Source organism: Rhinichthys klamathensis, unplaced genomic scaffold (genome assembly GCF_029890125.1).
Source record: "Rhinichthys klamathensis goyatoka isolate OS25496 unplaced genomic scaffold, OSU_Roscu_1.1 h1tg000109l_1, whole genome shotgun sequence".
In the NCBI taxonomy this organism is placed as follows: domain Eukaryota; kingdom Metazoa; phylum Chordata; class Actinopteri; order Cypriniformes; family Leuciscidae; genus Rhinichthys; species Rhinichthys klamathensis.
This window is the reverse complement of record NW_026606647.1, coordinates 2940394-2968103: the sequence shown is the minus strand read 5'-3', so window position 1 is coordinate 2968103 and position 27710 is coordinate 2940394. Positions and strand designations below refer to the sequence as shown.

Below are 27710 nucleotides of genomic sequence, written 5' to 3'. Positions count from 1 at the left end.
CCACAAAAAATGTCTTCTTGTTGAACTCATGGCAGGCGCCATCGAGCTGAAACCATGCCGCAGCTGTGAAAAACCTTCGCGGTCGCCAAAATGACCTCTTTAACTCACCTCCACAAACAACAGCATGGTCTTCTCCCCCGACAACGTTATCCCTCGCTAGATACCTTGTAGGCGAATTAATTTAGCTTACAATAACGCAGCAGCGTATTCCACTTATTTCCGTTTAAAGCAAAAGTGCAAGTTCACTGCCAAAGAGTTTCGCGGCCACTATCTGCATCAATCCCCTTAGCTCTGCGTAAGCATTGGCACGGCGCTAGACGAGTCTGATTGGCCGTGCACTCGTCTTTCCTTCGCCTCCTTTGTGATCACATGCAGAAGCACATTTTGAAAATCTCCCGCCCACCATTACGGGATTGGTGCATGGTGAAATACGTCATATGGAATCTCCCTGTGATTGGAGTGGGCTTTCGTCTGTCAAATGTATGTTCAAGTTACCGGAACTGTAACCTCTGCCATCAAGATCACTGCCGAGCACGTGGCGACAGCTGAGACAAATGCTGTACAGGTTTGACCAAAAAATAATGAATGAATGTAGTCAAATATGAACAATTTACAAATAACACTACATTTGGAAGCAATAAAATGGCTTTTAATGATCAAATGTGTGTATTACTATAATATAATATAACAGTGTCTAATATCGTAATGTCACGAGGCATCGAATAGTACTAGGAGCGCCTAATTCAGACAATGGACAATCTGGTGGGTGGATCTCACTGCATTTACCCACTGTTCAAAGAAACTGCAGAAAACCGAGACTTGGAAAAAAATGTGAGAGCCCTATAAAAAGTCTTTCAGAACTGTCTAATAAAAATGTGTTTTGATGGCAAGTCAGACACAAAATTCAATCAAGTATGCCATTTTGTTCAAAACAATATTAAACGTGTACAATACTTAGTTTATTAATTTATTATTTAAATTTCCCTGCAAATTATATTTCTATTGCTGAAACTCTAATTCCGGACATCTTTATCTATACTAGCTTGTCAGAAGCCAAAATAAATCGAATTTTATCCTGTATCCATACAGAAAAAAAAAGTGGTTCCCAGTGGGCTGGGACCCACAAGGGGCTCAAAATTATTACAATTACTTAAAATGAGACAAAACTGGCATTAAAATTAGCTTAAACAACTAAAAACCAAGATATTTCTGATTTTATAGGCCTACTACTAGGCTGTTGAAAGTTTGAATCTTATTGGTTGACGAACGTTCTAAGGTGTGCAGTGCAATATATAGTGTATTTTCAGGGAAACGGCCAGCTAAAGTAGTTCCAGGTCTTGACCACATTATCACTTCACCAAATGATTTCAGTTATTTCAAAGGTCCTTACAGCCTACAACAGCAAAAGTACCAAAACCCACAACGACACTGACCAAACAAATAAATATAGTAAACAATAGGATAAAATGACAAATTATTTCCATGTTTTTTCCCCCACAAAGTTAATTTTTATTATGTACGGAAAGCACAGACTCTCTTTCTCCCGCTCTCTCTCCCACTCAAACACACACAGTACAGACACACACTCGCACAGAAACATGTTGTCAGCGCTGCTCTGTCATGTTTTTATCAGTAAAATAGTCTGACAACTTAAAAGCTACATGACATTTCTCACTAGCAAGGTAACGTCGCTGTTCTTGAAGCAGATAAACTTACAGTTTCTCTATTAGTAGAGACACTGCTGCCAAACACTTTTGAAAGACGCACAGACTCAGGTAATTCACACACGCTTAATCTCTCTCTCTCTCTCTCTCTACCAACTGCATTAATAAATGTCTACTATCAATGGCTCAAGCATCCAATGCTAGCTACTACTGAACAATATTTGGAGGTGTGGTCACCATATAAGCTGAATACTCTGCTTCAAGTCGTGGCCACATTACCACCTCGGGTGTGCATTATTTTCTAATAATTGAATGGCCTGTTGCCAATTATTCCTTAATTCACCCCCACAATAACTGTCTTTACAAACCTCAAAATAATAGGTTATGTAAATTCATAAATTAATAAAACTCCATGGCCATTCTTTATGAATATAAATTTTTCGTGTTATGCCGAGTTGAAATATTTTATGAGGTAGAAATGTTGAGTACAAATTTTTTTTTTTTAAATCCTTATTTCTTAATCCTTTACCCATTAACTCATAAATAACTGGAAATGTCATGGGACCTTCAAATATTGTTGTGGAGAATTAGGGGCCTTGCAGTCAAAATTATAGAGAACCACTCCTTTAAAAGGATTCTCACAGGTTAGACTGATGTCTGCATAATTTTAGAGAGAGAGAGAGAGCAGAAGAGACGGCAAATCTAGGCCAGAAACCGGAATCAAAACATGAATATGTGAGCTTCATTTTGGTGCAAGTCCATATCTGTCATTAAAAACATAGTAGTACAATGATATTCTTTGAGATACTATGTTAATACCATGGTACATGAATATGGTAATCATTCAGCACCACAGTATTAACATTAAACGCTATCCCTGGTGTTCATTATTTTGTTCAATTTGGGTTAAAAGATAAGGTTAACATGCTTTATTGTTAAAAAAACAAAATTTTCACATAATGTACATTATTGCAGCTCCTCTATTCATAGTATTCAAGCACGACTTGAGCAGAACGTTTCACAGTGCTAATTAATTAGTCTTTGTATAAAACCGTTTATGTTTTTGCTTTCGCCTCCAAACTAGTGATGGGCGGATCGATCCTGAAGTATCGATACTTCGATACTGACGTGGTATCGAAAAGGATCGATCCTCACATAAAAATATCGATCCAAATGTGTATTTTTTTTACCAGTAATTTTTTATTAATTTAGCACGCAATTCAGTGCGTAAAATAAGCTTCTAAGTGGAAAAATAAGCGAATGTTAGCGGGTGTGTAGGATAGAACCTTTTCTCCTAGTCATCTGTATACAAGACGAAACCAATCAATCACAGAGAGCGTTCGATGCTGGTGCCTCGCTGAGCTCATAGGCCCAGCGCGTTTGGGAACGAAGCCTTGCTTAGATGACAGAGAAACAATCGGGAGTTATTTCGCAATAAACAAACCAAAACTGTACATAACGGTTTAAAATGTTGACGTCAGTAAGATCTTTTTTATGAAATTAATATTTTTATTCAACAAGGATCGATGCATTAAATTGATCAAAAGTGACAGTCAAGGGTTTTACACTGTTGAAAAAAAACTACTTCATATAAATGCTGTTCTTTCAACTTTGTTCATCAAATAATTCTGCATAAAATGTATCATGGTTTCCAACAAAATATGAAACTGTTTTCAACATTGATAATAATAAGAAATGTATCCTGAGCAGCAAATCAGCATATTAAAATGAATTATCATCATGACTGGAGTAATGATGCCGAAAATTCAGCTTTGATCACATGAATAAATTACAGTTTACTATGGCATAGAAAACAGATAGCCTATGTTAAATTGTTAAATTGTAATATTACAGTTTTTACTAAGAGAAATATAAATCTTACAGACCCCAAACTTTTGAACAGTAGGCTAGTACTATAATTAGGGTAGTTTTGTAAAAGTCACTGACTATTAAAGGGGAGTTGAGAGCACAAATCACAAAATATTTAGGCCTAGTAGTCATGAAAAAGTGTTCAGATTTAGCATATTAATGATGCATTCACCTCATAAATCATGACACACAGGAAAGTGCATACAAGTTCAAATGCATGCTTTTAAAATGAAAAAGTATCGGTATTGGTATCGATATCGGCGATACTGGCCCTGTATTTACTTGGTATCGGATCGATACAGAAATTTGCAGTATCGCCCATCACTACTCCAAACATACCGTGTCTCAGCGACATGACGACAACACTACAATTCACCGAAGCCCCGTCTTCTCTCTTTGCGTATGCCTTTGGCGGGAATTATGCAAATGTTTCACAATGTGACGTAGACTTTTGAGAAAGTAATAAGTCTGGACTTTGGTCGATGCATTTTAGGCAGGTGACAGAATAAATCCCTTTGTGGGAAACTGAGCTTAGTAACTTTGCAGATTGTATGCATGTACAAACAGATACATTACACACCAAAGGAAAAGGAAAACATTAAAAAGGATCATATGACATTGACCCCTTTAAAGTTGACCTTCCTCACCATGTTAAAACATTCATTGCAGTGACTAAGCACCTCAAGTCTCTGTTCAACAAAAAACTAACACACACAGGCATGATACAAGAATCCGGGCAAATCACTAACAGCAATATGTGCCTGGTAAATGTATAATGTACCTGTAATCACAGTGGTGTCACAGTTAGAAATTAAACCCTGTTTAAAGTACATTAGTAGCATTTGTTTGATTTTTAACTAAGTGGAAAAACAGTCATGCATCTTGATTTTTTAGACTAGAATATCGTCAACCTTGGTTAAATGAGAACCATTTAATACATTTAATTGGAATAATTCAGTTTCAATTATTTAAATAATTTTACTACATATAAATTATTAAAATTAATTGTTTTTGACAATTGTACCCAGCATTATTACACTAGATTTGAATTATTCTCAAACTAGAAAAAAAAATCTCGAAAAGTACTTAATTGTAACTTAAAGCAAGCTGTCAGGTGGTCATTTCCAAAAGAGTTAACCCGCTTGTATTAGGGAACGTATAATAAACCTTAGCTTGAGTCACGCGTCCTCGAGTCATGCAAACATTGCTCATTTACAGTAACGTTAGAGCGCTCCGCTGAACACGTGCTGTGTCATTTATGCGCAGACGAAGCATCGGCGTCAATATATTTAGTTTATGTTGTCTAGTAATGTCGTTTACCGGTGTCCGACTTAAAGCCGGCTAGCCAGGCGCAGCTAATACTAAACTAAGCAGTTATTAAGCTCAACAATTTCAGTGGATCGATAAAACGTAACGAACTGACAATCTGGGTAGCGCGCAAAAACACAGGTAGTTTGTCAGCATATTGCAAGTACTGATGCTTAACAGTTAAAAAAAAAACACATGTGGTCTAAACACGTTTGTTCTAAATATGGAAGTGCTACACTAAGCGAAAAGTTAACACACAGTAACGTCGTGTTTCGCGGAAGGTTAAGTGGGTTGTGCAGATTCAGCACCACAGGCCTGAGCTCACCATGCCGCCGTGCTCCTCGCCGGTTTTCTCCTCTTGATCTCGGGCGACTGATCCTGGCTCGACGACCTCCTTCTGTTGTGCTTGGCTGCTACTCTCCGAAGTCATCGGCCGCCCTCGGCTCTGCACCGGCCGGCCACTCGCGACCCCGATCCGCGATCAAGCGCCTCCTCTCACCGGCTGAATGCAACAAGCACTTGCTCTAGGTTAGCTAACGTTAGTTAGGGTCGGTTTGTCTTACCGTTACAGAAACTAAACAAAGATGGGAAAGGGAGCTGCGCTTACACTAACGCATGCGAATCTATCTAGAGTATGGGTGTACTTCATATCCTAAATCTGAGCCTTAATGGGGATCAGCGAGCGTTCCTGGCAGACGGCAAAAATTCACACACCGCCACCGTCCCGACAGACAATGCGACCACCCCCTCCATCGCGCTTGCTCTTCCCTGGCAACAGAGCTCAACACGCGGCGCGCCGCATAGCAACCAGCAGGCGCTCTCGCCGCATAACGACGACAGAGACAGACGCGCAGCGAAACTCTGCAGCCGGGCAACTGAACCATGACACAGCGAATAATACACAGATAATTACCGCAGCCTTCGCATTCAAACTAATGACAATTAAAGTCAATCCTTCATGTAATTAGACAGATAGATCGATAGACAGACAGACATAAAAAGGCAGATACATGTCAGGTTTTAAGTGTCAATTTTTATTATTTGTTTCAGCATGGGTGGAAAATTGTACACAATATGTTACAGTAGTCATAAAGTTGCTGCTGTCTGTAACATGGCCCAGTAACTCATCTGCCTGCATGGGACAACAAATCAAGCCATTGTTTTGTTTGTAAATTTCAATAAATTCATTTTTAGCCAAGCAAGAACTAGCCGATTTATTTCAGAAGTAAATATTTGCTGTATTAAAAAAAATCCATGCAAAGTGTTAGCAACAAAGTAAATCTCCTCCAAAGACATTAATCCCAGTCTTGGAAGGCGTTTGCAAATACAGCCACAGACCATGCCAAACACTTCATTTGTTCACTAAACATGAGAATGAAAACAGAACAGAATTTTTTTTTTTTAGTTGTTTAATGCAGGCAAAGTGCTGGACTTCATTCTCCCCCAAGGAGATGTGAACATGTTGACATCAGAGCAGTGGTTCTCTGTTTCAAGGGTTCAGAATGGATCCGTCTGACAGGTCAATGCTCAGGATCTCCCCTGGATTTTCTGCCATGCTTCTAGTAACCGGTTTTAGGCTTTGGTGGTGCCAGACTGTGATGCCTGTTGGCTGTGCAGTTGCTGAAGCTTCATATTCATGACTTCCACCACAGCTGTTAGGAGGCAGATGAAACGTATTTAATGCATTTATGATTTTGTGCAGGTTTTCCTATCATTATCAGAAAACCTGACAGTATGCAACAGGTTGATCAGGGGTCTTGTATGATTCTGAAGGGGTTTATAGGTAATAAAGGTAAACTGTAAGACTGTACATTATCCTACTTATTACATGACAACAGGATGCTCGCTGCACACGCAAGGTCTCTCGCTCGCTTTAGATTCCAGGAGATTTTAACTAATTTGCGGAATAACTAGTCAATCACGAGCATTTGACCGACCGGGTTGACACTTCAGCGTGAGAAATCGGGGGTGTGGCGTGTGAGTGTGTGAAACCAATCAAATGCGGGTGTCTCACGGCCAATGCGTGAGAGTTGGCAGCTCTGAAACTATAATTACCAGAATACCAGTATTCTCTCTAGATAACTATGTGATTTGCAGTAACTTGACTTGGAAATAGTAAATATATTATATATATATATAAATATATATACTGTAGTCAACATTTGAAGTGGATCAAAAAAGTTCATCCAAGTTGTCCTAAGACAAGAACGGGTATTGTTCAAAATTCATGTAAAACTTTGATGAAAGGTTTTGATCCACTTTAAATGTTGACTACTATATATATATATATATATATATATATATATATATGTGTGTGTGTGTGTGTGTGTGTGTGTGTGTGTGTGTGTGTGTGTGTGTGTGTGTGTGTGTGTGTGTGTGTGTGTGTGTGTGTGTGTGTGTGTGTGTGTGTGTGTGTGTGTGTGTGTAAAAAAAAATCACCTTGTTTCATAGCATGTTTTTCTTGAAGGGCAGGCTGAATTTTCTCAATTTGTTTTGTAAGGAAGTCAATTTTGCGTTTAAAGAACTCCTTGCCATCTTCTACATTCTGAAAAGATAAAAAAAAAAAAAAGCAGTGAGATTTACTTAGACTTTGATTTACTTAAAAGTACAAATTATTAAACAGATCAGCAAAATCCTGGCTCACCTTCTCCACGAAATAACCTGTTCCGACATCCACTAAGACATGATTCACGTCATTAAGCTTCCCAGGCACGTACATCTGCAATGCAGTAGTTAAGGGAAACAACTTATCTGAGGTGGATACAAATTAATTAATAAACACCAAACTGCCCATGTGACTTTGTTGAGGGTCAAAAAAAATCAATCAGCACTAATTTATCACTCAGCTGTTGGGAGGATACAGAACTGGTGAGAGGGACAAGTAGTTCTTTTCCTGAAAGAAAAAAGTAATAGCAAAAAGAAGCCAGTGAACAGAATAACTATTTATAGTAAAGAAGCATCATATAAAGTTTAGCCGTAATACTCACCTTCATTGCTTTTGTTAAGGACATTCAGACTGTCTTTGGCTTCCACATATTTAGTTTGGACGACTTTTAACTGGCCTATAGATGATGAAAGGAACTCTGTTTCCTAGAAAACAAATGTTTGTCGTTTCATTTGTTAACATTAGGCTCTATATCCTAAAAATAGAGGTTAAAAAAAATCATTTTGCTCATTAACTCGTTAAAATAATTCTAAAAAGAAATAGTGCAGACAAAAATAAAAATGTCAATTTATGTTTTGACACCCTTCACTTTCATTCTATCCAATGAATGGTGAGCGAGGCTGTCATTCTGCATCTCCTTTTATGCTCTAAAATGACTTTAAAGAATAAGAAGGTTGGTAAATAATTACAGAATACTCAATTTTGCCTTAAGTATCCGTTTAATGGCGAATTAAAGACAGCACTACCAGCAGCACGCGCACAGACAGCATGACAACCGCTGCGTGCATGTCAGTAAACCACTGGCAGAAAAATACCATCGTAAGCTGCAATTTAGGGATCTGAAATCAAAGAATTATATTTATAGCACAAATTACCTGATCAAGCTGAGTTTTCAAGCCTTCTAATTGTGGAAGAGACAATTCAGTCAGATTCACCGCCATGTTGACAATTGAATAGGGGAGGAAAGCTTCCGGGTCAACCGGAAACAACTGGAAGGACTTTTAGCAATGATTTTGCATTTCGATACATTTTTTTTAACTCTTAATAAAAATCAATAGACAAGCATAATTCAAAAAAGTACATAATTTAAATATTTTGTAAGGCTTACAAATATTCCTTAATGGCTTTTTTTTATCTCATTTTGTAACACCATACAATGCAACAACTTTTTTACTTTTATGCATATGGTATTTTGACAAAATTCAAAGTAAGTTTTCCAACATAAAAAACTGATGGTGGGTCTTGAACATTTGATTAATGGAAGCCCAAAATGGAATGAGCGATAAATCAAAGATGCCTAAATCTATCATGGAAAAAGATAAAACCAGTTTAAAAATTCTTATTGTTGGGTTTAATTAAACATTTCACTTTTGTCAGAACGATCATTGAGCCTGCCCCTGCACACATATCAGATACATATCTGAGGAACATGGAGATGAGATCCCCCATGTCCTCTGCCGCTGCCCTTGACATTCTGAAGAGTAATGGGGACACAACCTTCAGTGTTTATGGTCCTTGCCACTGGAACAGCCTGTCAGTTTATCCATCCAGTTTGACACTTGTCCTATTCATGTTGTTTTTCCACCATTTGTACTCTTTAATTTTTACATGCAATTGCCTCATTCCCCGCTACACAGTATGAAGTTGAAATAACCACCATTGTTAAAGAATACATTTTAAAATCATTTTATTTTAAAGAAGCTTGTCATTTGATATAACTTAAACAGAAAATAAAAATGTTAATTATACAAAAATGTAAAAGATAAAACTTGTACATCAGTAAAATGTTTGACTTAAAAGACTTAGCAAAAGAGTAGTAAAACATATTGAGGTATGAGCAAACTAAATCAGCAATTGCAACCACAAAATAACATGGAAGAAAACATATGGGAGGACTTTAAAATGGCAAAACACTTCAAGCACCTAGGCATAGGTTAGATTTAGTCCTAGATTCATTCTCATTAAGGCAGATCTCATTCTTTGCATTGTTAACTAGCCCTGAGATTATTTTTGACCTTAAATAAAAGATGGTGGCATTTATACATTTTCTTTTTAAAAAATCACTATATTAGCTGTGAATAATAAAAGTTAAAATTTCAATTCTGGGCTAGTGAATATGCACAGGCAAACCATATGCAATGGGCGCAGCACCAATTATATGTTTTAAATGTGTGGCATTACGTGATTGGGCTAAATGCTGAAGAAGGGAGGAGCCAGACCCAGAAGAGAGCCAGGACTGGAGAAGAGCCGACGTGAAACGATCTAAATCACGATCTGTCACATCCCACAGGTTACCGAGCACTAACGGGCTGGTGAAGAGACAAAATAAACATTTAATAATAAAGCAAACATTTAATAATAAAGCAAATCATTAGTAACTACACAAAATATTTGTATACATGATAGATGTGTACATTACCATCCTGCGGTCAGGTAGCTGAGGATGATCCCTGTTCCCTCCTGATGGCCAAGAACACTGAGAGCAGCACTACTGCAGCCAAACAGAAGAGCTACTGTCCGCACAGGCCCTTTCAAAACCCTCTGAGCATCCAGAAAACGGGCACCTGCACCATGTCCTATGTAACTATAGAGAAGTACACATACTTACTGTCAAGCACATGTCGTGTCATCTTTATATTTCATCATTTACTCTATAGTAAATAACTCTTTGCAGTTTCACTTACATGTAGAGGTCTTTGGTGGTCACAGCCTCATGTAGTTTATCTGGATCAGGAGCAGTTCCACAAACCCCCTGCCACACCCGCTCACTGGTCAATAACAGACAGAGATGCCAGATTGGAAATGGGACCAGTTACACACCTGTGGCTGTCAGGGTGCATATTTTGTACACTTACCCAGTAAACCATTCTTTAAAGCGATTCTCAGTGTCAGGTAGGTTTCCATCTGGGTTCAGCACATAGTAAACTTTCTCAGGGTTCACACCACATGACAGAACACAACTTGAATCCATCTGAGAAAAGAAAGACAAACAGAAGTCTTATTAGAGAAACAGTTCACCCTAAAAATGAAGAAAGTCTGATCCTTTAATTCTCTGGGATGCATTGAAGGCTGTGCTACAGGGAAAGCTAATAGCTATAACTGCACAACTTAAGAGAGTAAGAAAAGAGAAGTATGAAAAATTGATGAATACTTTTGAAAGAGTTAGAAAATAAATGTAAGCGTAAAAGAGAATTAAATACACAAAAACAGATAACTGAAGTAAAAACAAAATAGAAGATTTACTTAATCAAGAAGTAGAGAAAAAGGCAAGAAACGTCAAGCAAAGTTACTTGCTCGTAGATTGCGGAAACAACAAACGGATACTGCAACTCACAAAATTAAAAACCCAGAAAATTGAAACTAAGCCTGAGGAGATTGAAAAGATTTTTAGAGAATACTATCAAAAACTCTATTCACAAGAAGAGACCGTGAACAAGCAGTACATAAGGGATTTCCTATATTCATTAGATTTACCTAGCATTGGGGAGATACAGAACAAAACAATCACCAAAGAGATTACACTAGAAGAGTTCAATAAGACGCTGGGAAAAATGAAGACTAAAGCGAGCTAAGCCGATACTAAAATGTGACGTGAAAACAATGCCGACTGCTGATTGGTCACAGAGAATCTGCGTCATCATTGCACGCGCCAGATGGAGTATCCAGAATAACCAATAACCCCGCCATTTTTAAATAGTTTGGCCAGAGATAGTTACTAAACTTACTACTATTATTATGGCAACTCGGAAGAATACGCCGTGGTCAAACGAGGAGGTGCAGACATTCCTTTGTTTGGTTGCCGAAGAGAGGATCCAGCGAGAGCTTGATGGGGAAACGAAATGTGTCGCTATGACGACCGGGTACTATTTGTGGCGGTACTTTCTGCAATGGAAAACGGAGCGAAAAGCGAGCCGAGTCGAGGCGAGCCAAGGCGAGTCGAGTCGAGTCGAGTCGAGCTGGTACTGGTAATGGAAAAGCGCCATAATAAAACTCCGGGTGGAGATGGGTTTCCTGTGGAGTGGTACAGAAAATTTCGTGACAAACTGAACCCAATTATATTAAGATCTTTCAACTGGACGATAAAGGAAGGTCGCATACCTCCATCTTGGAAAGAGGCCATTGTGTCTTTGATTCCCAGGGAGGGGAAAGATAGAGATGATTGTGTTAATTACCAACCCATTTCCATTTTGAATGGGGACTATAAATTGTATACTTCAATTATTGCTAAAAGACTGGAATCATTTGTTACAGAATTGATTAATGAGGACCAAAGTGGGTTCATTCCAGGTAGACAAACACAGGATAATATTAGAAGAACTTTACACATACTGGGAAAAATTAAGAGAAAAATCGAGTGCAGCTCTTATAAGCCTGGATGCTGAAAAGGCATTCAATAGGGTGGGGTGGGAATTCCTATACCAGACGCTGGAAAGATTTGGATTTAATCAAGATTCAATAAATATTATTAGGGCAATTTACCAACAGCCTACCGCCAGAATCAAAGTGAATGTGTCTCTAATAGAGCGTTTCTACGAGGTAAGGTTGTTGTTTAAGCCCCATCCTCTTTGCTCTGTATATTGAACCACTGGCACAGGCCATTAGACAAGAGGAGGGATTAAAGGGTATCACTATGGGACAAATGGAGCACAAAATTGGACTATTTGCTGACGATGTTATGCTATACTTTCAGGATTTGGATACCTCTCTCCCTAAACTTTTGGAGGTAATTGAACAGTTTCATGTTTGCTCTGGTTATAAACTAAATATCACAAAAACTCAAATTATTTACTTTAATTACTCTCCAGGAGAAGAAATTAAAAATAAATTAAATGTAAATTGGAAAACAAAAACACTGAAATATTTAGGTATAGTCATAACAAAAAACCCTGAGCTGCTATACAAGCAAACTATAACCCAATAAATAACATTAAAAAAAAGAAGATTTGGAGAGGTGGTCGACCCACCCGCTAGATTTTAGTAGCAGAATAAATGTAATAAAAATGAATATTCTGCCAAGGCTCCTGTATCTGTTCCAGTCGCTACCAGTGGAAATACCACTTCAACAATTTGCACAATGGGACAAAATGGTTTCAAGGTTCATATGGGGAGGAAAACGCCCCAGAATATGTCTCTCTATTTTGCATCTGCCAAAAGAGAAAGGAGGAATGGCTCTGCCAAACTTAAAAACTGTACTTTCAAGCTGCACAACTACGACCTTTGTGCCTTTGGTGTGATAACTCTTATATTGCACGATGGAAAGATATTGAGACTTATGTACCAGATTATAATGTTCAAACCCTGTTGGGAGAGGAAGGCCTAGATGACACTCTAAGGAAGGGTCTGAATCCTATAGTTATATTTTCCCTTGGGATATGGTTCTCTCTGATTAAGCTATTGAAACTTAAAAAAGATAAAAAAAATACTGAGATGGATTGCACTGGATAACAGATTTAAGCCGGCTATTTATGACAGTACTTTTAAAGATTGGATGAATAAGGGCCTGACAGCTCTTTGCATAGTTATCAAAAACAACAAGATGAAGAGTTTTCAGGAGCTAAAGGATAGTTTTGATCTAAATAACCAGGATCTATTCAGATACTTACAGCTGAGAGATTACTACTGCAAAGAAATTAAGGGGTTTTCTTCTGACGTGGTAAACCCTCTTATTGAAATAATGTGTGGGGCTTATCAACAAAAGACGAAATAAGATTGTGTCTAAACTGATTGTGTCGGAGTCTGATGGAGAACTTGAAAAACACTACACTCTATGTAAAAGCAAAACGGGAATGTGAATTAAAGGTCATCCTCACGGAGGAGGAATGGTATCAAGCATGTTGCCTACTCCAGACCTCCACCAACTCCCAACAGTGGAGAGAATTTAATTGGTTTATGAGGTTTTTCATCACTCCTTATTTGAAGAGTAAACAACTTGGGATACCTCAAGACTGTTGGAGGGACTGTGGTAGTAGGGACGCAAACCACGCCCACATCTTCTGGGCATGTCCTAAAATTCAACCATTTTGGTCTATCGTTAACAATACTTTACAGAAGGTGTTGGGGTACAATATCCCAAAGGAATGTAAAGTTACGTTTCTCGGAAACATCACAGAAAGGGTGCGGAAGGAGGACCTGTATTTATCCAAGATTTTATTATCTGCGGCCCGAAAGGCTATTACTAAATTTTGGCTCAAATCGAACATCCCAGATCTACAGCAATGGACAAGTTTAATTCAAAGCATTTATATAATGGAAAAATTAACCTACACTATAAGGTTAAGAGAAGAGAAAAATGGAGAAAATGGACCCATTTTCTGGCCCTAGAATCTGCATAACTGTTCTTCCCAATACAACTGTATACTGTATGTTAAGTTTGTGTGATTCTACTGATTGGGTTTCTGGTAAATTTATGCAAAAGATGGTAGAAGTGTTGTAAATGTAAGGTTTATTGATCAGTGATTCCGATGAGTACAACTAGACTTATTTTTGTTTCAATTGTACTAGGTACCTCCTCCTTGGCCTCTGATTTGGTTCAATGTATGTTATTTATTTTATTTTATTTTATCCCTTTTTGTTTTATTGTTGTTGACATAAAATTCTAATAAAAATTGAAAGTATACAAAAAAAAATGAAGAAAGTCAATCAAAGGTTCAGAATGACACGAGTGAATAAATTATGAAAAAATACAATAACTTTTCCTTTCAATGGAACTGAATGGAGACAGGCTGTTGAGCTTTTTCAGGACAATGGAACTGGAAGTTCAAAAATTCTAAACTCGTTTCCAGATTTTAGCACTCATTCCTGAGCACCGTTTAGAAATAGACCAAAATTTGAATTGTTACTTGATATAAATATTGACTTTCATTCCATCATTGGTTCATACCAATAGAAAAGAACAGCCAGGACATTCTGCCAAATAACTCTTGTGTGTTCCATGGAAGTAATATAGATTTAAAAATGTGAATGATGGGTGAACTAATTTTAATAAGCTAAAACTTTACTATGTGTATTAAATACTGTGCATGTTTTGCTTGCAATAAGTAGCATATACCTCTTTCAGATGACTGTGTCCAAGCACTGCATGTAATGAGGGCATACGAGTGACGGAACAAGACTTCAGACAAGCAATGTTCTCCCATGGCAACCTTTGCAAGTACTGTAGAAACACAAAACTTCTAGTAAGAACAAAACATGCATATGGAATCAGCTCAAAACAAATTCAAATTGTCTAGAAAATAGTCATGTCTGTATTATTTCACACACGTGGATATTATTAGTGTACCTTGTCTAAGATCAGAACTGTATGTCCCTGTGGTTCCTCCATTCCTTTCAGTTTAGTCACACCGCACTGCAGAAGCCTCAGGAAGTCTTTGTCCTGCTGACCCATTCCCTCTACAAGACACTGCAGGTCTGGCAAGGACAGGAGTGGAGATGCTGAGAGAACCACCTTCAGGGAGAAAGAAGAAATGAAAAAGTACTACAGGTGGGAACATGTGATGATCAAACTAATGATCAAACATACCCTGAGAATGTCCTGTGTGATCTTGGTTCCTTTCAGTGCCTTTTGGAAGCACTTCACCTGAACTTCAAGCTCAGGGTCAGAGGCTAAAGGCAGGAGTAGGGTTCGCCACACCCCTAAAGCTTCTTCCATCTCCTCAAGCATTTTCTGATGTACAGAGAAAGAACTTACATTCAGTATATCCAACATCCTCCCTTTCATATTAATAATTTTTTAACTGTCAAAGACCTTGTGTCTCACCTCAACACGGACATCCAATGACTTCCTTCCTTCCCACCACAGTGATTTCTCAGCCACCATGCTCACTTCTTTTTGCCCCTTCAAGACTCCATCCATTTCTTGCAGAAGCATGGCAACAGAGCGCTAAATAAAGGTCAAATATAAACCAGATTTGTGCAAACATCTCCCCATTTACTTCTCATTGTGAAAAGATTATTTTAAAGTTTTAAAACTCTTAGCTGTACTGCATTAGGAAATATACAGAAGAACTAAGAACATTAGCACACAATCGGTACCTCTCTGTTTGCAGTAGGGATTCGAACAGTGATTGGGGTAGAGCCACGCTCCAGTCGAGTCAGAAGTATAGTGCTGCCAATTTCATCAGGATACACCCCCGCGAGTGACAGCATGCACACTGTTATTCCTAAAGCAAATATACATCACATTTATATTATTCTGTATTATTCTCAAATACATACCAACAGGGCTCAAAATTAAATTACATTTTCTTACCACCATGAAGCTATTTTGCATATTTCATTCAAATGTTTTGTTGTCCCTCTGACAAAGACATTAACCTTGCATACTTGCAGCAAACAGTGCCAGTCATTAGGTCACTTTCAGAAGCATAGACAATTCCCAATTCTAATCATTTGGGTTAGAGTATTACAGAGAGCTTTATGTGGCCATCTTGCTTAAAGGGATAGCCCACCAAAAAATGAAAACTGTCATGATTTACTCCCCCTCATGTCATTCCAAACCTGCATGACTGACTTTCTTTTGCAGAACACAAAGGATGATATTTTGAAGAATGTTGATAACCAAACAGTTTCGGTTCCCATTGATTTCCATTCTATTGATAAAAGACTACAATGGAATGGTTTTTGGTTATCACTATTCCTCCAAATATCTTCCATTGTGTTTTTTTGCAAGAACTATCACTTTAATTTTCAGATGAAGTTATTACCTGCTGGCAGATCTTTCATCTGCTGTGTGAACTGCTGACAGTGTGTCTGTGGGAACTGTGTTGGGTGTGATGATGCGAAGGAAAATATCTGCTCCAGTGCAGAAAGTTTTTGAGACTGTGTCACCCCAGACGTTTCCTCCAGACTCAAAGCGCCAAGACCATCTGCTACATCATTACAAGATTTCTTCAGCTTCCTACAGAGACAGGATAGAAGAGGTTCTGTTCCTCGTCCAAATAGTTTAGAATACAGGCTATCACTTTTTTTCTGCCGAAATGTTTGCATTTCATACTAACTGGCATACCTGAACTGACTAACCACATGACGGGTCATATGGTGACGAGTGGACACACCCAGCGACTGTGCATGCAGCATTGCTGTGGTGATGGGATCGGTCTGGCCGAGTGACTGAGCGAGAAGTGAGCAGGCGTGGGGATAAAGAGAGGGAGGCGGGAAGTGGTGGAGAAGAAGCCAAGAGGAACGCAGGTACGACTGGACCGCCTCTATGGACAGGTCAGCTAAATATGAAATAAATACACTGATGGTTATAAGACACTCAACAATTTTATCAATGACAAAATACAATTTAAAAACAAACATAACTAGGCTATGTTTTTTTGTTTTTTTTAAAGAAGTCTCATACTTAAAGGGTTAGTTCACCCAAAAATGAAAATTATGTCATTAATGACTCACCCTCATGTCGTCCCAACCCCGTAAGACCTCCGTTCATCTTCGGAACACAGTTCAAGATATTTTAGATTTAGTCTGAGAGCTTTCTGCCCCTCCATTGAAAATGTATGTACGATATACTGTCCTTGTCCAGAAAGGAAATAAAGACATCATCAAAGTAGTCCATGTGACATCAGTGGGTTAGTTAGAAGGTTTTGAACCATCGAAAATACATTTGGGTCCAAAAATAACAAAACCTACGGCTTTATTCAGCATTGTATTGTCTTCCGGTTCTGTTGTCAAACCGCGTTCAGTGACGCTGATGACGTAAGACGCTGCTGACGTGTAATCCGGTGGGTCCGTGTATTCGGGTTCAAATAAATATGGCTGGGCAAAAAATGCAAGTCTTCCTCTGTGTCGAAATCCTTAGACATGTTTGCGAAGATTGTTTTGTTTACAGCGTGCGTCTCCCTCAGACTGTAAACGAAGCTCGGGCGCACCGGATTACACATCAGCAGCGTCTTACGTCAGCAGCGTCACTGAATGTGGTTTGACAACAGAACCGGAAGACAATACAATGCTGAATAAAGTCGTAGTTTTTGTTATTTTTGGACCAAAATGTATTTTCGATGGTTCAAAAATTCTAACTAACCCACTGGTGTCACATGGACTACTTTGATGATGTCTTTATTTCCTTTCTGGACAAGGACAGTATATCGTACATACATTTTCAATGGAGGGGCAGAAAGCTCTCGGACTAAATCTAAAATATCTTGAACTGTGTTCCGAAGATGAACGGAGGTCTTACGGGCTTGGGACGACATGAGGGTGAGTCATTAATGACATAATTTTCATTTTTGGGTGAACTAACCCTTTAATACCTGATAGAAAAGGCTGCATCATAAAAAATTAAATAAATTCAATATTTTTTATTATTATTTAAAATTGCATTTCTATTTTCATATCTTTTAAAATATTAAAATATCACATAAAAATATTTCTCTAAAACAAAACAACAAAAATTACTGACAAAATGTTTTAATGGTAGTGCACATCCCACACGGTATTACCTAGCGGTGTAGATCCATGTGGTAAGGTTGTGTGAGATCCAGAACCATTTTGTCCAGGTCTTTTGAGCTCACTGAAACACTCTCGCCCAAAATCTGCAGCCAGATCTCTCCTTAAGACCTCACAATCAGCATCTGGGCTGCCTGGAACCACACACATAACATGAATTTAGTCCAACAAGAATTAGTCAAATAAGCAATAAAATTACATCAGTTTTGTACTGCATACACACACACCTGTGTCATTTATCTCTGTGTCAGACCCTCTGAGCTCCTCCAGGCTGACATCCAAAAGAACATCATCTTCATCCTCTTTAATCATCCTCATCCTCTCTGGCTCTTCTGTGACCTCTGAACTTTGACTCTTTTTTGATCGTCCTCTGCGCGTGCGTGTCTGGGAAGATAAGCCAGTTTCTTCCTCAGAAGAGAGGCAGCTGGTAGAGGCGAGAGCTGTGCTTTTCTTAGTGGTCCGTGACCGTCTGGGAGGTTCTGGTTCTACAGTGGGGTTCACAACTTTGGCGTCACTAGGGATGGTGTTCAGTGCTGGTTTCAGGGTGCGAGATGTTTTGGAGTTGCAGGCATTTCGCTTTTTCGACTTTTCCACTACAGCAGGAGGAGCGGCTTCAGCGTCACTTTCATCACTAAACTCGACCTAAAACAGAACATATGCATTTAATTAACTGACGATTTATGATTTGAAAATGTCTTGCTATCATCTTAAGAAGTCTGAAACCAATCAATGGGCCAAACCTTAAAGCGAGAACGCTTGGATCGTTTAGGTGCAGCTGGCACGACCACAGGTTTCTCTTCTGCAGGAGAAGAATCTTTGTAAACCTCGAAACATCCCTTTGGAGCAACTTTTGACTTTGTAATCCCACAATGGCTGGCAGATGCGTGTAGTGAGGGGAAGTTGACAGAAATTTCAGGCACCTCATTAGTGAAGTCAAATGCTTTTAAGTCACCAACACCAGTGCTTGTGGAGAGAGATTTTGTCCGGGATGTCCTTGTTGCTTTGGGCGTTTTAAAAATCATGGAGGATTTTGTGATGGTAATTTTGGGCACCAAGTCTTTAGCTTTCTTTGAAACTACAGTGGTCTCTTTGGTTTTCCTGCTTTCATGGTCAGCAGATCCACTCTTAATGTCAGGGTGGCGTTTAACACCTTCCTCTGGAGGAGTTATTTCAGAAACAGGGCTCTTGGATCGATGCTTTGATTCAGTTTTAAGTTTTAATTGTGGTTTACTTTTCGGGGGATTCCAGCCCCATGCAGAAGAAAAGAGTTCTTCAGGTGTACACCCTTTCTTCATGGCCAATGCCAAGCAGCAGGCCACAGCTTTAGCCCCTAGTAGAGCAGCTCTGATGGGCCCGAGCTCTGGTTTCAGTGCACCTTTGTGCGTCACTGCCTTCAATCCTGCCTCTATTTCCTCCCACAGGACTGTAGCTTTCCCTTTGTCTCCTGTTCTGAGAAGCTGAAGCACAGCACCCAAATGCACTTTGCCCTGTTCCACCTGGAAAAGACACAGTCCAGCTGACTTTTTAGAGCACACAAGAGCTGCCAAACTGCTTTGGAGCTTAGCTGATACACTACAGCAGCGTTTACTAGCAGATTGGCGTAGTCGGCGGGAGTTTTCGGGGTCTGTCTGGAGCTCTGCCTGTAATAGTGCCCAGTGGATACTGACTCGAGCCACACTAAGCTCACTGCAGCAGGGACAGGAGCAGGTCACTGCATGGGTCAGGCAGGAAAGCCCATGCTGACGCTTGGGCTTCAGAGGGGGAGATGCTCCTTGGCTTCCTAATCTAGACATGGCTTCCAAAGGCTCCTTGAGAAGGGCACGAGAGCTAAGGATTCCACTCAGATCATCATCTTCCTCAAGGGTGTGACCAGAGGAAGAAGGGGAAGCTGGTCGACCTTTGCGAGGTTTTATTTTCACCTCAGACTTCTGCTGTCGCCCGTGGCCAAAATCTACATGCAAGTGAGATGAGACCAAAATATAAACTTTGTTTTTAAAAATAAATACTTAATTTCTGTAAATCTAGCTTGTGTTTAGAAGCAGTGAAATAAATACATTTAAAAAAAACTAAAATAAATAAAACCTTCTCTCCTAAATACCTTTTGGGCACCTTTACCAATACAGACAGTATAGTCACAAATAATGACTAGAGAGAGATCAAGGTGTCTTGATTTGGTAATCAATATTACATATTTACCTGTACAGAGATCAAGTAAGTTTCTAACTTGCTCCAGGTCCAAACTACTAGCTTCAGTTGCACCCTTCATCAACTCCAGTTCTGCTTTCAACACCAACAGCTCAGCACAGCTACAAAACAAAATATGCAATTACAAATCCACAAGAAATTTGTCTAGCATCCCAGGAGCATATTCAAGCCTACTTCAAGCTTCAGAGAAAATGCATTAGTTTGTCATGTCACCCCTCAATGTCAGAAATACACGTTTGGACCTGAACTCTCACACTCAAAGAAATGGAGCATCCACTCACTGGCTGAGTGTCTGCAGTTTGGTGGCCAGTTTGAGAGCCTCTAGACATTGAGCTTTAGCTTCATGAATGGCTCCACTGCTGCTCCTCACAATCACCATTCTCTCGGAGCACACCAGCACCTCACTCAGCAACAGCCATTTAAAAACAACACTGTCTCCTACAGTGAGAAAACACACCAAGTTGAAAATGACAAATAAAGAAAATTCCTTTAAGTAGCCAAAACTGCTACCGCTTGTTGTACCTTGGTCTACAAAGCGAGAGTCTGTGTTTGGTCCAGGGGCTCCATAAAATCCATTGCCCAGCAACATCATCACCAGGCTGCACAATAGCTTCAACCCTTCATATTGAGCCGTGTCTGGAGTCTTCAGACCTACAACACAATTCACAACATTTATCACACATACTGTAGTATAGGTAAGTGAGGTCACACATTTTCTGTCCAGATCTATTAAGTTATTAAAAAATAAATTAACTACAACTCAAAAGTTTGGGGTCAGTAAGATTTTTTTTCACTTAATACTTTTATTCAGTATTATAAAAGACTCGCATTTAAAATAAATGATGAATTTTGATGAATTTTTATTCAAAGAATCCTGAAAAAAATGTATCATGTTTTCCACAAAAAGATTAAGCAGCACAACTTTTTTCAACAGTGATAAGAAGTGTCACCTGAGCACTAAATCAGCATATTATAATTGTTTTTGAAGGATCGTGGGACTCTAAAGACTGGAGTAATGGCTGCTGAAAATTCCGCTTTGCCAACACAGCAATAAATGACATTTTAAAACATATGAAAATAGAAAACAGTTATTTGAAATTGTTATAGTACTTTGTAATATTACTGTTTTTACTGTATTTTTGAACAAATAAATGAGCAAAAAAATATTGACCCCAAATAAACAGTCTACCATATTTTTAACTTCTGATTTGTAATGCTCTACATCATTAGTTCTATATTATCGAAGCAACTTTTTTTCTTCTAACTCTAATGAAAGTTCACACAAGACGAATGTCTTCAACTGTACATTTATGTGAGCTTATACATGGGACATAACTGTTCCGTTTGTGGTACCTAAATATGTAATGTGTGTATTGGATGAGAGCTGACCATGCTGTATGATTCTCTGACGTAGCTGTGAGTCCAAAGCCTGTGTGTCCAGACTCAAGTATTCACTGGCTGTCTGCAGTGCTCGTGCCCTGAGCAGGTACCAGCTCTTAGAATGATGCTGAGCGGACTCCTTTATCACCTCCATCAGGCAGCACACACCATGCTCCACCTGAGAAAGAGAGCAGGGACAAATCAGTGGTTTTGTCAGTATGTATACAATTACAATTTAATGGACGGTTCCCAGGAGTCTAGTACTGGATAAAATTGACTCACTGGTCCACAAACAATTATATGAACGAGTATTACCTGTCCTAAAGCGTAGTGTATATGTGCTTTTTGCAGCATAGCCAGCATGGATATAACAGATGTGCCTTCGGAGCTCGGGACAGAAGTCAAACTCTGTTCTGCTTTTTGCAATTCCACCTGAAACATGCAGACAATGTTCTGGTGTAAACAACTTGTTGGAGTTTAATATAATATAATATAAGGCTATTAATTGTCAACTGAATAGTTTGTCCTGGTTATAATTACTTCACCTGTGCAAGCTGAGGGGAGCCCAGATACAGCAGGACCCTGGTAGAGTGGCAAAAGGCATTCGCACTATTCTGGGCATCGCCAAGGCTATGGAAAAGGGCTGCAGCGAGCTGATATGCCTCCAGAGCTTGCAGGTGCTAACAGAGATATATTTATTATTCAACATAAATACAAATATCAAATACTTCTTTCTTGGTAATGAGTTTGAGGCGGGACTTATGTTACACAGAACACATTGAGTGATGTGGGTGTATAGTCTTACTTTGCCAATAAGTGTGTAGAGGGCAGCCATCAGTGTCATGGAATAAGCAGTCAGTTTAGGGTCTCTAACTGCAGGCACAGACCCCTTGAGTAGACTCCGCCATAGAGACAAACATCTATCCAAAGGCTCACTTAACTCTGACACACACATGAATCAACAGTATTAGTAGATTATCCTAAAAACCAGTGCTTCTCAAACCTGTTCTGGAAATTTTTTATGCAATTTGCTGTGTTTGAGTGTGTGGCTTACTGCTTTGAGCCAGTAGATTGAAGCGTAGTCCATCATAGACTAACTGGCTCTCTTGTGATTTCTGTTTTTCCTCATACTCTAGATCATTAGTGGGAACAGGATCCATATTCAGCTCTGTTTTATTCTCCTCCTGCACTGCACGCAATCGCTTCTCTGTGTCCACAGCCTGTTACACACACACAAAGGAAATATTTTAGGAACGTACACTGACGTTCAGAAGTTTGTACGATTTTGAAAACTTAAAGAAAATGAAATTTATTCCTGTGATGTTAATCTGAATTTTCAGCAACAATTACTCCAGTCTTCAGTGTCACATGATCCTTCAGAAATCATTCTTATATGCTGATTTGGTGCCCAAGAAACATTTTATAGTACTAAACGTTGAAAACAGTTGCGCTGCTTAATAATTTAGTGGAAAGTGTGATCAATTTTTTCAAAAATGATTTGATGAATATAAAAGTTCAAAAGAACAGCATTTATTTGAAATAGAAATATTTTGTAACATTACAAAATGTCTTCACTGTCCTTTCTGGTCAATTTCATGCCTCCTTGCTGAATAAAAGTATCCATTACTTTCAAACAAAACAAAAACAGCAGTGTACACTAACAACCAAAAGTTTTAACATATCTAGTCATTCTTTATATTAGCATAATTTTCAAGTTTTAGAACAAAAGTAAAGTATGTTGGGCACCAGTAGGTTACTTTTCCTTTACTATATGAAGTGACTTCTATATATATTTATATAGTATATATTTTTTCTATATATATTTGACTTCTTATATATTTGTCTACAAGAAAAATTTCAGGCAGATCAGAATGTTAAGATCATGAAAGAACAGATCACTCAAATGTCAACATTTGTCTGGTAGTGTATAAGGCACTGACCTCCTGCAGGTTGGACTCAAGAGTGCAGATGTAAAGCCACAGGGAGGCATGTGCCTTCTCATCCTTCAACCTATCAGCATTCTCTGCGGTTTCTGGCTCTGCCTCCAGCAACCGCAAAGCCTCATGGGTAAAGTCAACTGCTGAGCTGATTACCAAAAGCAAAAAAAAATTGTTTAAGTCCTCCATATTTTCAATCTTCTATCTCTGATTCAAATGAGGCAAAAGCAAAAAAATATATATATAAAATGAATATTGTCCTGTGTTCATGGTCACCCACCAGTCAGTCTGTTGGCTGAAGTCCTGGTAGCACACAACCTGTGCCATCTCACACAGATAAGTAGCCCGTCTCAGTGTGTGTGGTGTATCTTCATGGCAGATATCTAAGAGGTCACAGAGTGTGTTGTAGCGCTCCTGCGCTGTGTCTCCAGTCTGCTCTTTATACACACGCAACTCCTCCTCTAACAAACACATCAGAACTTCCTCATCCATTAATGCTTCACCTAACCCATCCCTCAGAGTCCTGACAAAAAAACAAAAACAAAAAAATGAGAACGATTTTCAGCACATTCACTCTTTAGTGTCAAATAACAGTACACCAGAACCATTTGCGATTGGCTAAATGCAGGTTACCTCAGGCGTGTGTCGTCCTCTCCTGCTCGGGCAGCATCACACTTGGTCTTGACCCACAGTGACACAGGTTCTGCCAGATGATCAAAAATCTGCATGCCCAAAACCCGAATCCAGCGCACTATCCAGTCTAGTGCTCGCTCCAGCTGACCTCCACGCCGGCTACACTGCACCGTCAGCATGAAACAGCGATTTACCTGAAACATCCACACAATAAATCTACAGCCAAGATCTTATATTGTCAGTTATACATTTGCATGCTTTAAACTGAATGTACAGCTTGAAAGAGTTATATACTATAGCATATAGATCAGACAATACAAATGCAAGGTACTTCAAGAGCCACAATAAAAAGACAAAATGTCACAATTTTATATTTTGCTTCTTTTTATTCTCTTTTAATCTCAACAAAAGCTAAAAAAAAAAATGACCAGAGGAAGCTGTAGTTCTTACCCTATCCAGAGGAAGAGAGGGTGGGCAGTCCTTACACAGCTCCTGACACACAATCACAGCCAAACCAAAGGCTCCCTCATACAGCTTCCTGTTAAACAGCTCATACACCACATTATTCACCGCACACACTAGAAAGAAAAACAAAAACAAATGAATATAGAATTCAATGTATGTGCACTTACACAACAGTTCAAAAGTTTGGGGTCAGTAAGTTTTTTTTTTCTCCAAGACAATTATTTTATTCAGTAAAGACTTTTACATTGTTGTTATAATAAGTTTCTATTTCAAATAAATGCTGTTCCCTTGAACTGTCTATTCATCAAATAACTCTGAAAATAAAAGTCAACCAGCATTTTTTAATAGCAATTTTCAACATTGATAAAAAAAAAAAATAGTTTCTTGAGAGCTAAATCAGCATATTAGAATGATTTCCAAGAACATGTGACACTGTATGGCTGATGAAGTGCTTGAATTCAGCTTTGCCATCACAAAAATAACTTAAATTAAAAAATATATTAAAATAGAAAACAGATATTTTAAATAGTAAAATATTTCACAATATTACCATTTTTAGTTTTGGAAATGTAGCCTTAGTGAGCATAATATGTCTTTCAAAAAAATTAAACTTTTGACTGGTAGTGTATATCTATTCTATAATGCATTCAAACATCCAATCAGATTTCAGCATGCAGCTTTCAGGAAGATGTACCTGCTTTAAGTAGGAAGTTGTCATTGTTGAGTGTCCGCAGTTCAGCAAGCATGCGTCCTGCAGTCGCCTGGCAGTACAACAGCACCCTGTCCAGAGAATCGCCCACTGACACCTTTGGACGTAAATGTTGAATGAAGGATATAAAAGTGATACATCTAGCCAATCACTTTATCATGGCCTAAAGTAGGTTTAGTGTTTTACCTGAGATGCGTGAAGACTATCGTATGTGCTAATGAAGCCCTGGTAAAAGCTGAAGCAAAGGGAGTACTGCACCTGCTGTGAAAACGAGTCCTGGAACGAACAAAATCTTTTAAAAATTCACATTCCAAATATGTATCAATGAGTACCAGTGAATTATACAATCTTACCTTTTGCTGTGCAAGCAGAAGTTCCTGATATTCTTCTAAAAAGGAAAAGCAAGCCAGCAATGTGGTTCTATCCATCCCTTTACACTGACCAGCTTCCAACGCCCAAACCACTAGCTGACAAGCCTCTAATAGGGCATGAGACTCTGGGCCCAACATGGCACGGGGCAGCACCCTGAGTCCACGTGCACATTCAGTGAAAGCCTTACTACATTCACCTCCCGAGCTTAACGCACACTGCAGCTGCAATGCGCAATCTGCAAGGCTCAGAGCCGAACGCAAACCCACATGACCATCAACCCGCTCCAGAGTGCCACGCAACAGTCCAACAGCCTCAGCTGAAAACCGGCTCTTACATAGCAGTTTACACACTTTAAACACCACCTCACACCGCACAGCCAGCGAGGGACAGGTCAGCGCAGAGTCTTGTAGGCAGAAGAGCAGTTCTCGTAATTCAGAGATCAGAAAACTCACATCGTCGAGAGTAAAACACCCACACGACCGTTCATGCTCCACCACCGCTTCCTCTACAAACAGAGGAACTTTGGATGGGAAACAGGCCGAGCTGGACCCCTGTTCTAGGAGTTTGAAGGATAAAGCTTGTAGCTGACAGTGAAGTCTGTCCCTCGGAGAGAGGGTGGAACCACTCGTTCTGTTAGACAGGAGACTGTTCCACAGCACTGCAAAGCAATTCCGCACCAGAACATGGAAGTCCTCCGTCTGTTGACAAAAAAACAAAAATATGAGGTCTACAGAGAGCACCTTGAAATATGAATACTTTATTACAATCGAAAGAAATTTAACGGTTTCCACACTTTTTGATCAAATGAATGCTCATGATTTTTCCAGATTTATGATTTTTTTTAAGACTCAATCATACTGTACCTCTGCAGACAAACGCTTTAGTCTGCTATACATAAGTTGGCCCAATCGACAAGCAGGGCCGTGAGCTCCAAGGTTACAGACTTTCTGTAGGATGTGGAATACTATTTTCTCGAGATAAAATGGGTTGCTCTGCATTCCGGACACTTCGAGCAATTCAAACCCTCGGACGGCCAGTTCCACCAACTCCACTATCTGCTCCTGATGGGCAGGGTCCAGATTCCCACTGCCCAGGCGCTGGTTGCACGCCCGGATGATACGATCGCACATTGTGCGACCATAAGGACCAAGCCCATCATCAACACGTTTCTGCAGCAAAAGAAAAAAAAAACTCCTCGAGCAGTGTGCATCACATATGAAGTAAACTCAGGTTCTCTAACTCACTGGAAAGCTGTTCCCACTCACACATGTATACACAAAACAATCCGGTTTTTGTTTTTTTTTACCTTAAGCTTGTCATGAAGAACTACAGTTTCCTTTACACAAGATAACTGTTGGACATACTCCTCTGTTCTCAGACACTTCATTGTCATCACTGTTGTGTCTGCAATGCGAAACAAACTGCTTTTTAAGTATTTCAGATACTAAGATGATTAACTGGCATGGTAAAATAATAGATGTTTGTTGTATATAACTTACGTGTGTGTATATAAACTTTAATACTAATAAATATAACGTAACGTTACATGAATGTACAATGAGCAAACGTTACTACATAACATGTTTTATGATCATCTACAATGCTTTCTTTCACACTTTGTCATACAACTGCAAACTAGCATGTTAGCTAGCTAACTCAGCCCAGTGTTAATCGCTAACCAGTGTAAACAAATCAAATAAACTTGTTAGCCTGTTACTTACCATGCTCGGTTAAACGGTCAAATGTGGAGGAATAGCGACGTGTGTGTATATAAACTTTAATAAATATAACGTAACGTTACATGAATGTACAATGAGCAAACGTTACTACATAACATGTTTTATGATCATCTACAATGCTTTCTTTCACACTTTGTCATACAACTGCAAACTAGCATGTTAGCTAGCTAACTCAGCCCAGTGTTAATCGCTAACCAGTGTAAACAAATCAAATAAACTTGTTAGCCTGTTACTTACCATGCTCGGTTAAACGGTCAAATGTGGAGGAATAGCGACTCTATTTGAGTGTTGAGTCGCTGTTCGCTGAAACGAGTCGCT

The 27710-nt window shown here is 39.1% G+C and overlaps 3 protein-coding genes across 7 annotated transcripts in view; all 3 read right to left on the bottom strand.

Moving 5' to 3' along the window:
* larp4ab (La ribonucleoprotein 4Ab) overlaps positions 1-5510 on the bottom strand; it is a 30363-nt gene extending 24853 nt beyond the window's left edge. For 2 of the 4 annotated variants that reach the window (XM_056253887.1, XM_056253886.1), the window contains exon 1: positions 5167-5510. In XM_056253887.1, the coding sequence (XP_056109862.1) occupies positions 5167-5271 (105 nt within the window). In that variant the 5' untranslated portion in view covers positions 5272-5510. Of the gene's footprint in view, positions 1-108; positions 337-5166 lie in introns of those variants that run through there. The other 2 variants (XM_056253888.1, XM_056253889.1) reach the window with 2 other exon arrangements.
* A 656-nt stretch (positions 5511-6166) lies between these two features.
* On the bottom strand, positions 6167-8490 carry pfdn5 (prefoldin 5). The gene is made up of 6 exons (XM_056253686.1): positions 8382-8490; positions 7829-7931; positions 7703-7734; positions 7486-7560; positions 7281-7386; positions 6167-6493 (listed from the first exon to the last, which is right to left on the bottom strand). The coding sequence occupies exons 1-6, from the start codon at positions 8445-8447 to the stop codon at positions 6414-6416; spliced, it is 462 nt and encodes a 153-aa protein (XP_056109661.1). The 5' UTR covers positions 8448-8490; the 3' UTR covers positions 6167-6413.
* A 1068-nt stretch (positions 8491-9558) lies between these two features.
* Positions 9559-27682, bottom strand: espl1 (extra spindle pole bodies like 1, separase). 2 transcript variants are annotated; one of them, XM_056253885.1, is made up of 32 exons: positions 27630-27682; positions 26960-27057; positions 26517-26822; positions 25635-26351; positions 25468-25557; positions 25267-25378; positions 24558-24685; positions 24108-24301; positions 23755-23997; positions 23478-23622; positions 22592-22757; positions 22343-22479; positions 22083-22217; positions 21853-21969; positions 21547-21715; positions 20680-20808; positions 20439-20595; positions 20149-20258; positions 18693-19903; positions 18180-18594; positions 17946-18086; positions 16511-16724; positions 16209-16402; positions 15538-15665; positions 15263-15385; positions 15026-15169; positions 14786-14950; positions 14555-14659; positions 10362-10477; positions 10191-10274; positions 9926-10090; positions 9559-9815 (listed from the first exon to the last, which is right to left on the bottom strand). In XM_056253885.1, the coding sequence occupies exons 2-32, from the start codon at positions 27044-27046 to the stop codon at positions 9614-9616; spliced, it is 6549 nt and encodes a 2182-aa protein (XP_056109860.1). In that variant the 5' UTR covers positions 27047-27057; positions 27630-27682; the 3' UTR covers positions 9559-9613. The 2 variants fall into 2 exon arrangements, with proteins under 2 accessions (XP_056109860.1, XP_056109858.1); XM_056253883.1 differs by lacking the exon at positions 27630-27682 and adding an exon at positions 27375-27393.
* Positions 27683-27710: the final 28 nt, after the last annotated feature.

Bases quoted from the DNA above. Each gene is read 5' to 3' on its own strand.
- pfdn5 (XM_056253686.1), bottom strand. From the start codon at position 8,447: ATGGCGGTGAATCTGACTGAATTGTCTCTTCCACAATTAGAAGGCTTG. The intron at 7,561-7,702 runs GTATCCTCCCAA...ACTGCATTGCAG, and splicing joins TTGTCCCTCTCACCAGTTCT to ATGTACGTGCCTGGGAAGCT. The intron at 7,387-7,485 runs GTGAGCCAGGAT...TTATCTTTTCAG, and splicing joins CAGGTTATTTCGTGGAGAAG to AATGTAGAAGATGGCAAGGA.
- espl1 (XM_056253885.1), bottom strand. From the start codon at position 27,046: ATGACAATGAAGTGTCTGAGAACAGAGGAGTATGTCCAACAGTTATCT. The intron at 21,716-21,852 runs GTAATACTCGTT...TCTCTTTCTCAG, and splicing joins TACACTACGCTTTAGGACAG to GTGGAGCATGGTGTGTGCTG. The intron at 18,087-18,179 runs GTGTGTGTGTAT...GTGTGGTTCCAG, and splicing joins CACAGAGATAAATGACACAG to GCAGCCCAGATGCTGATTGT.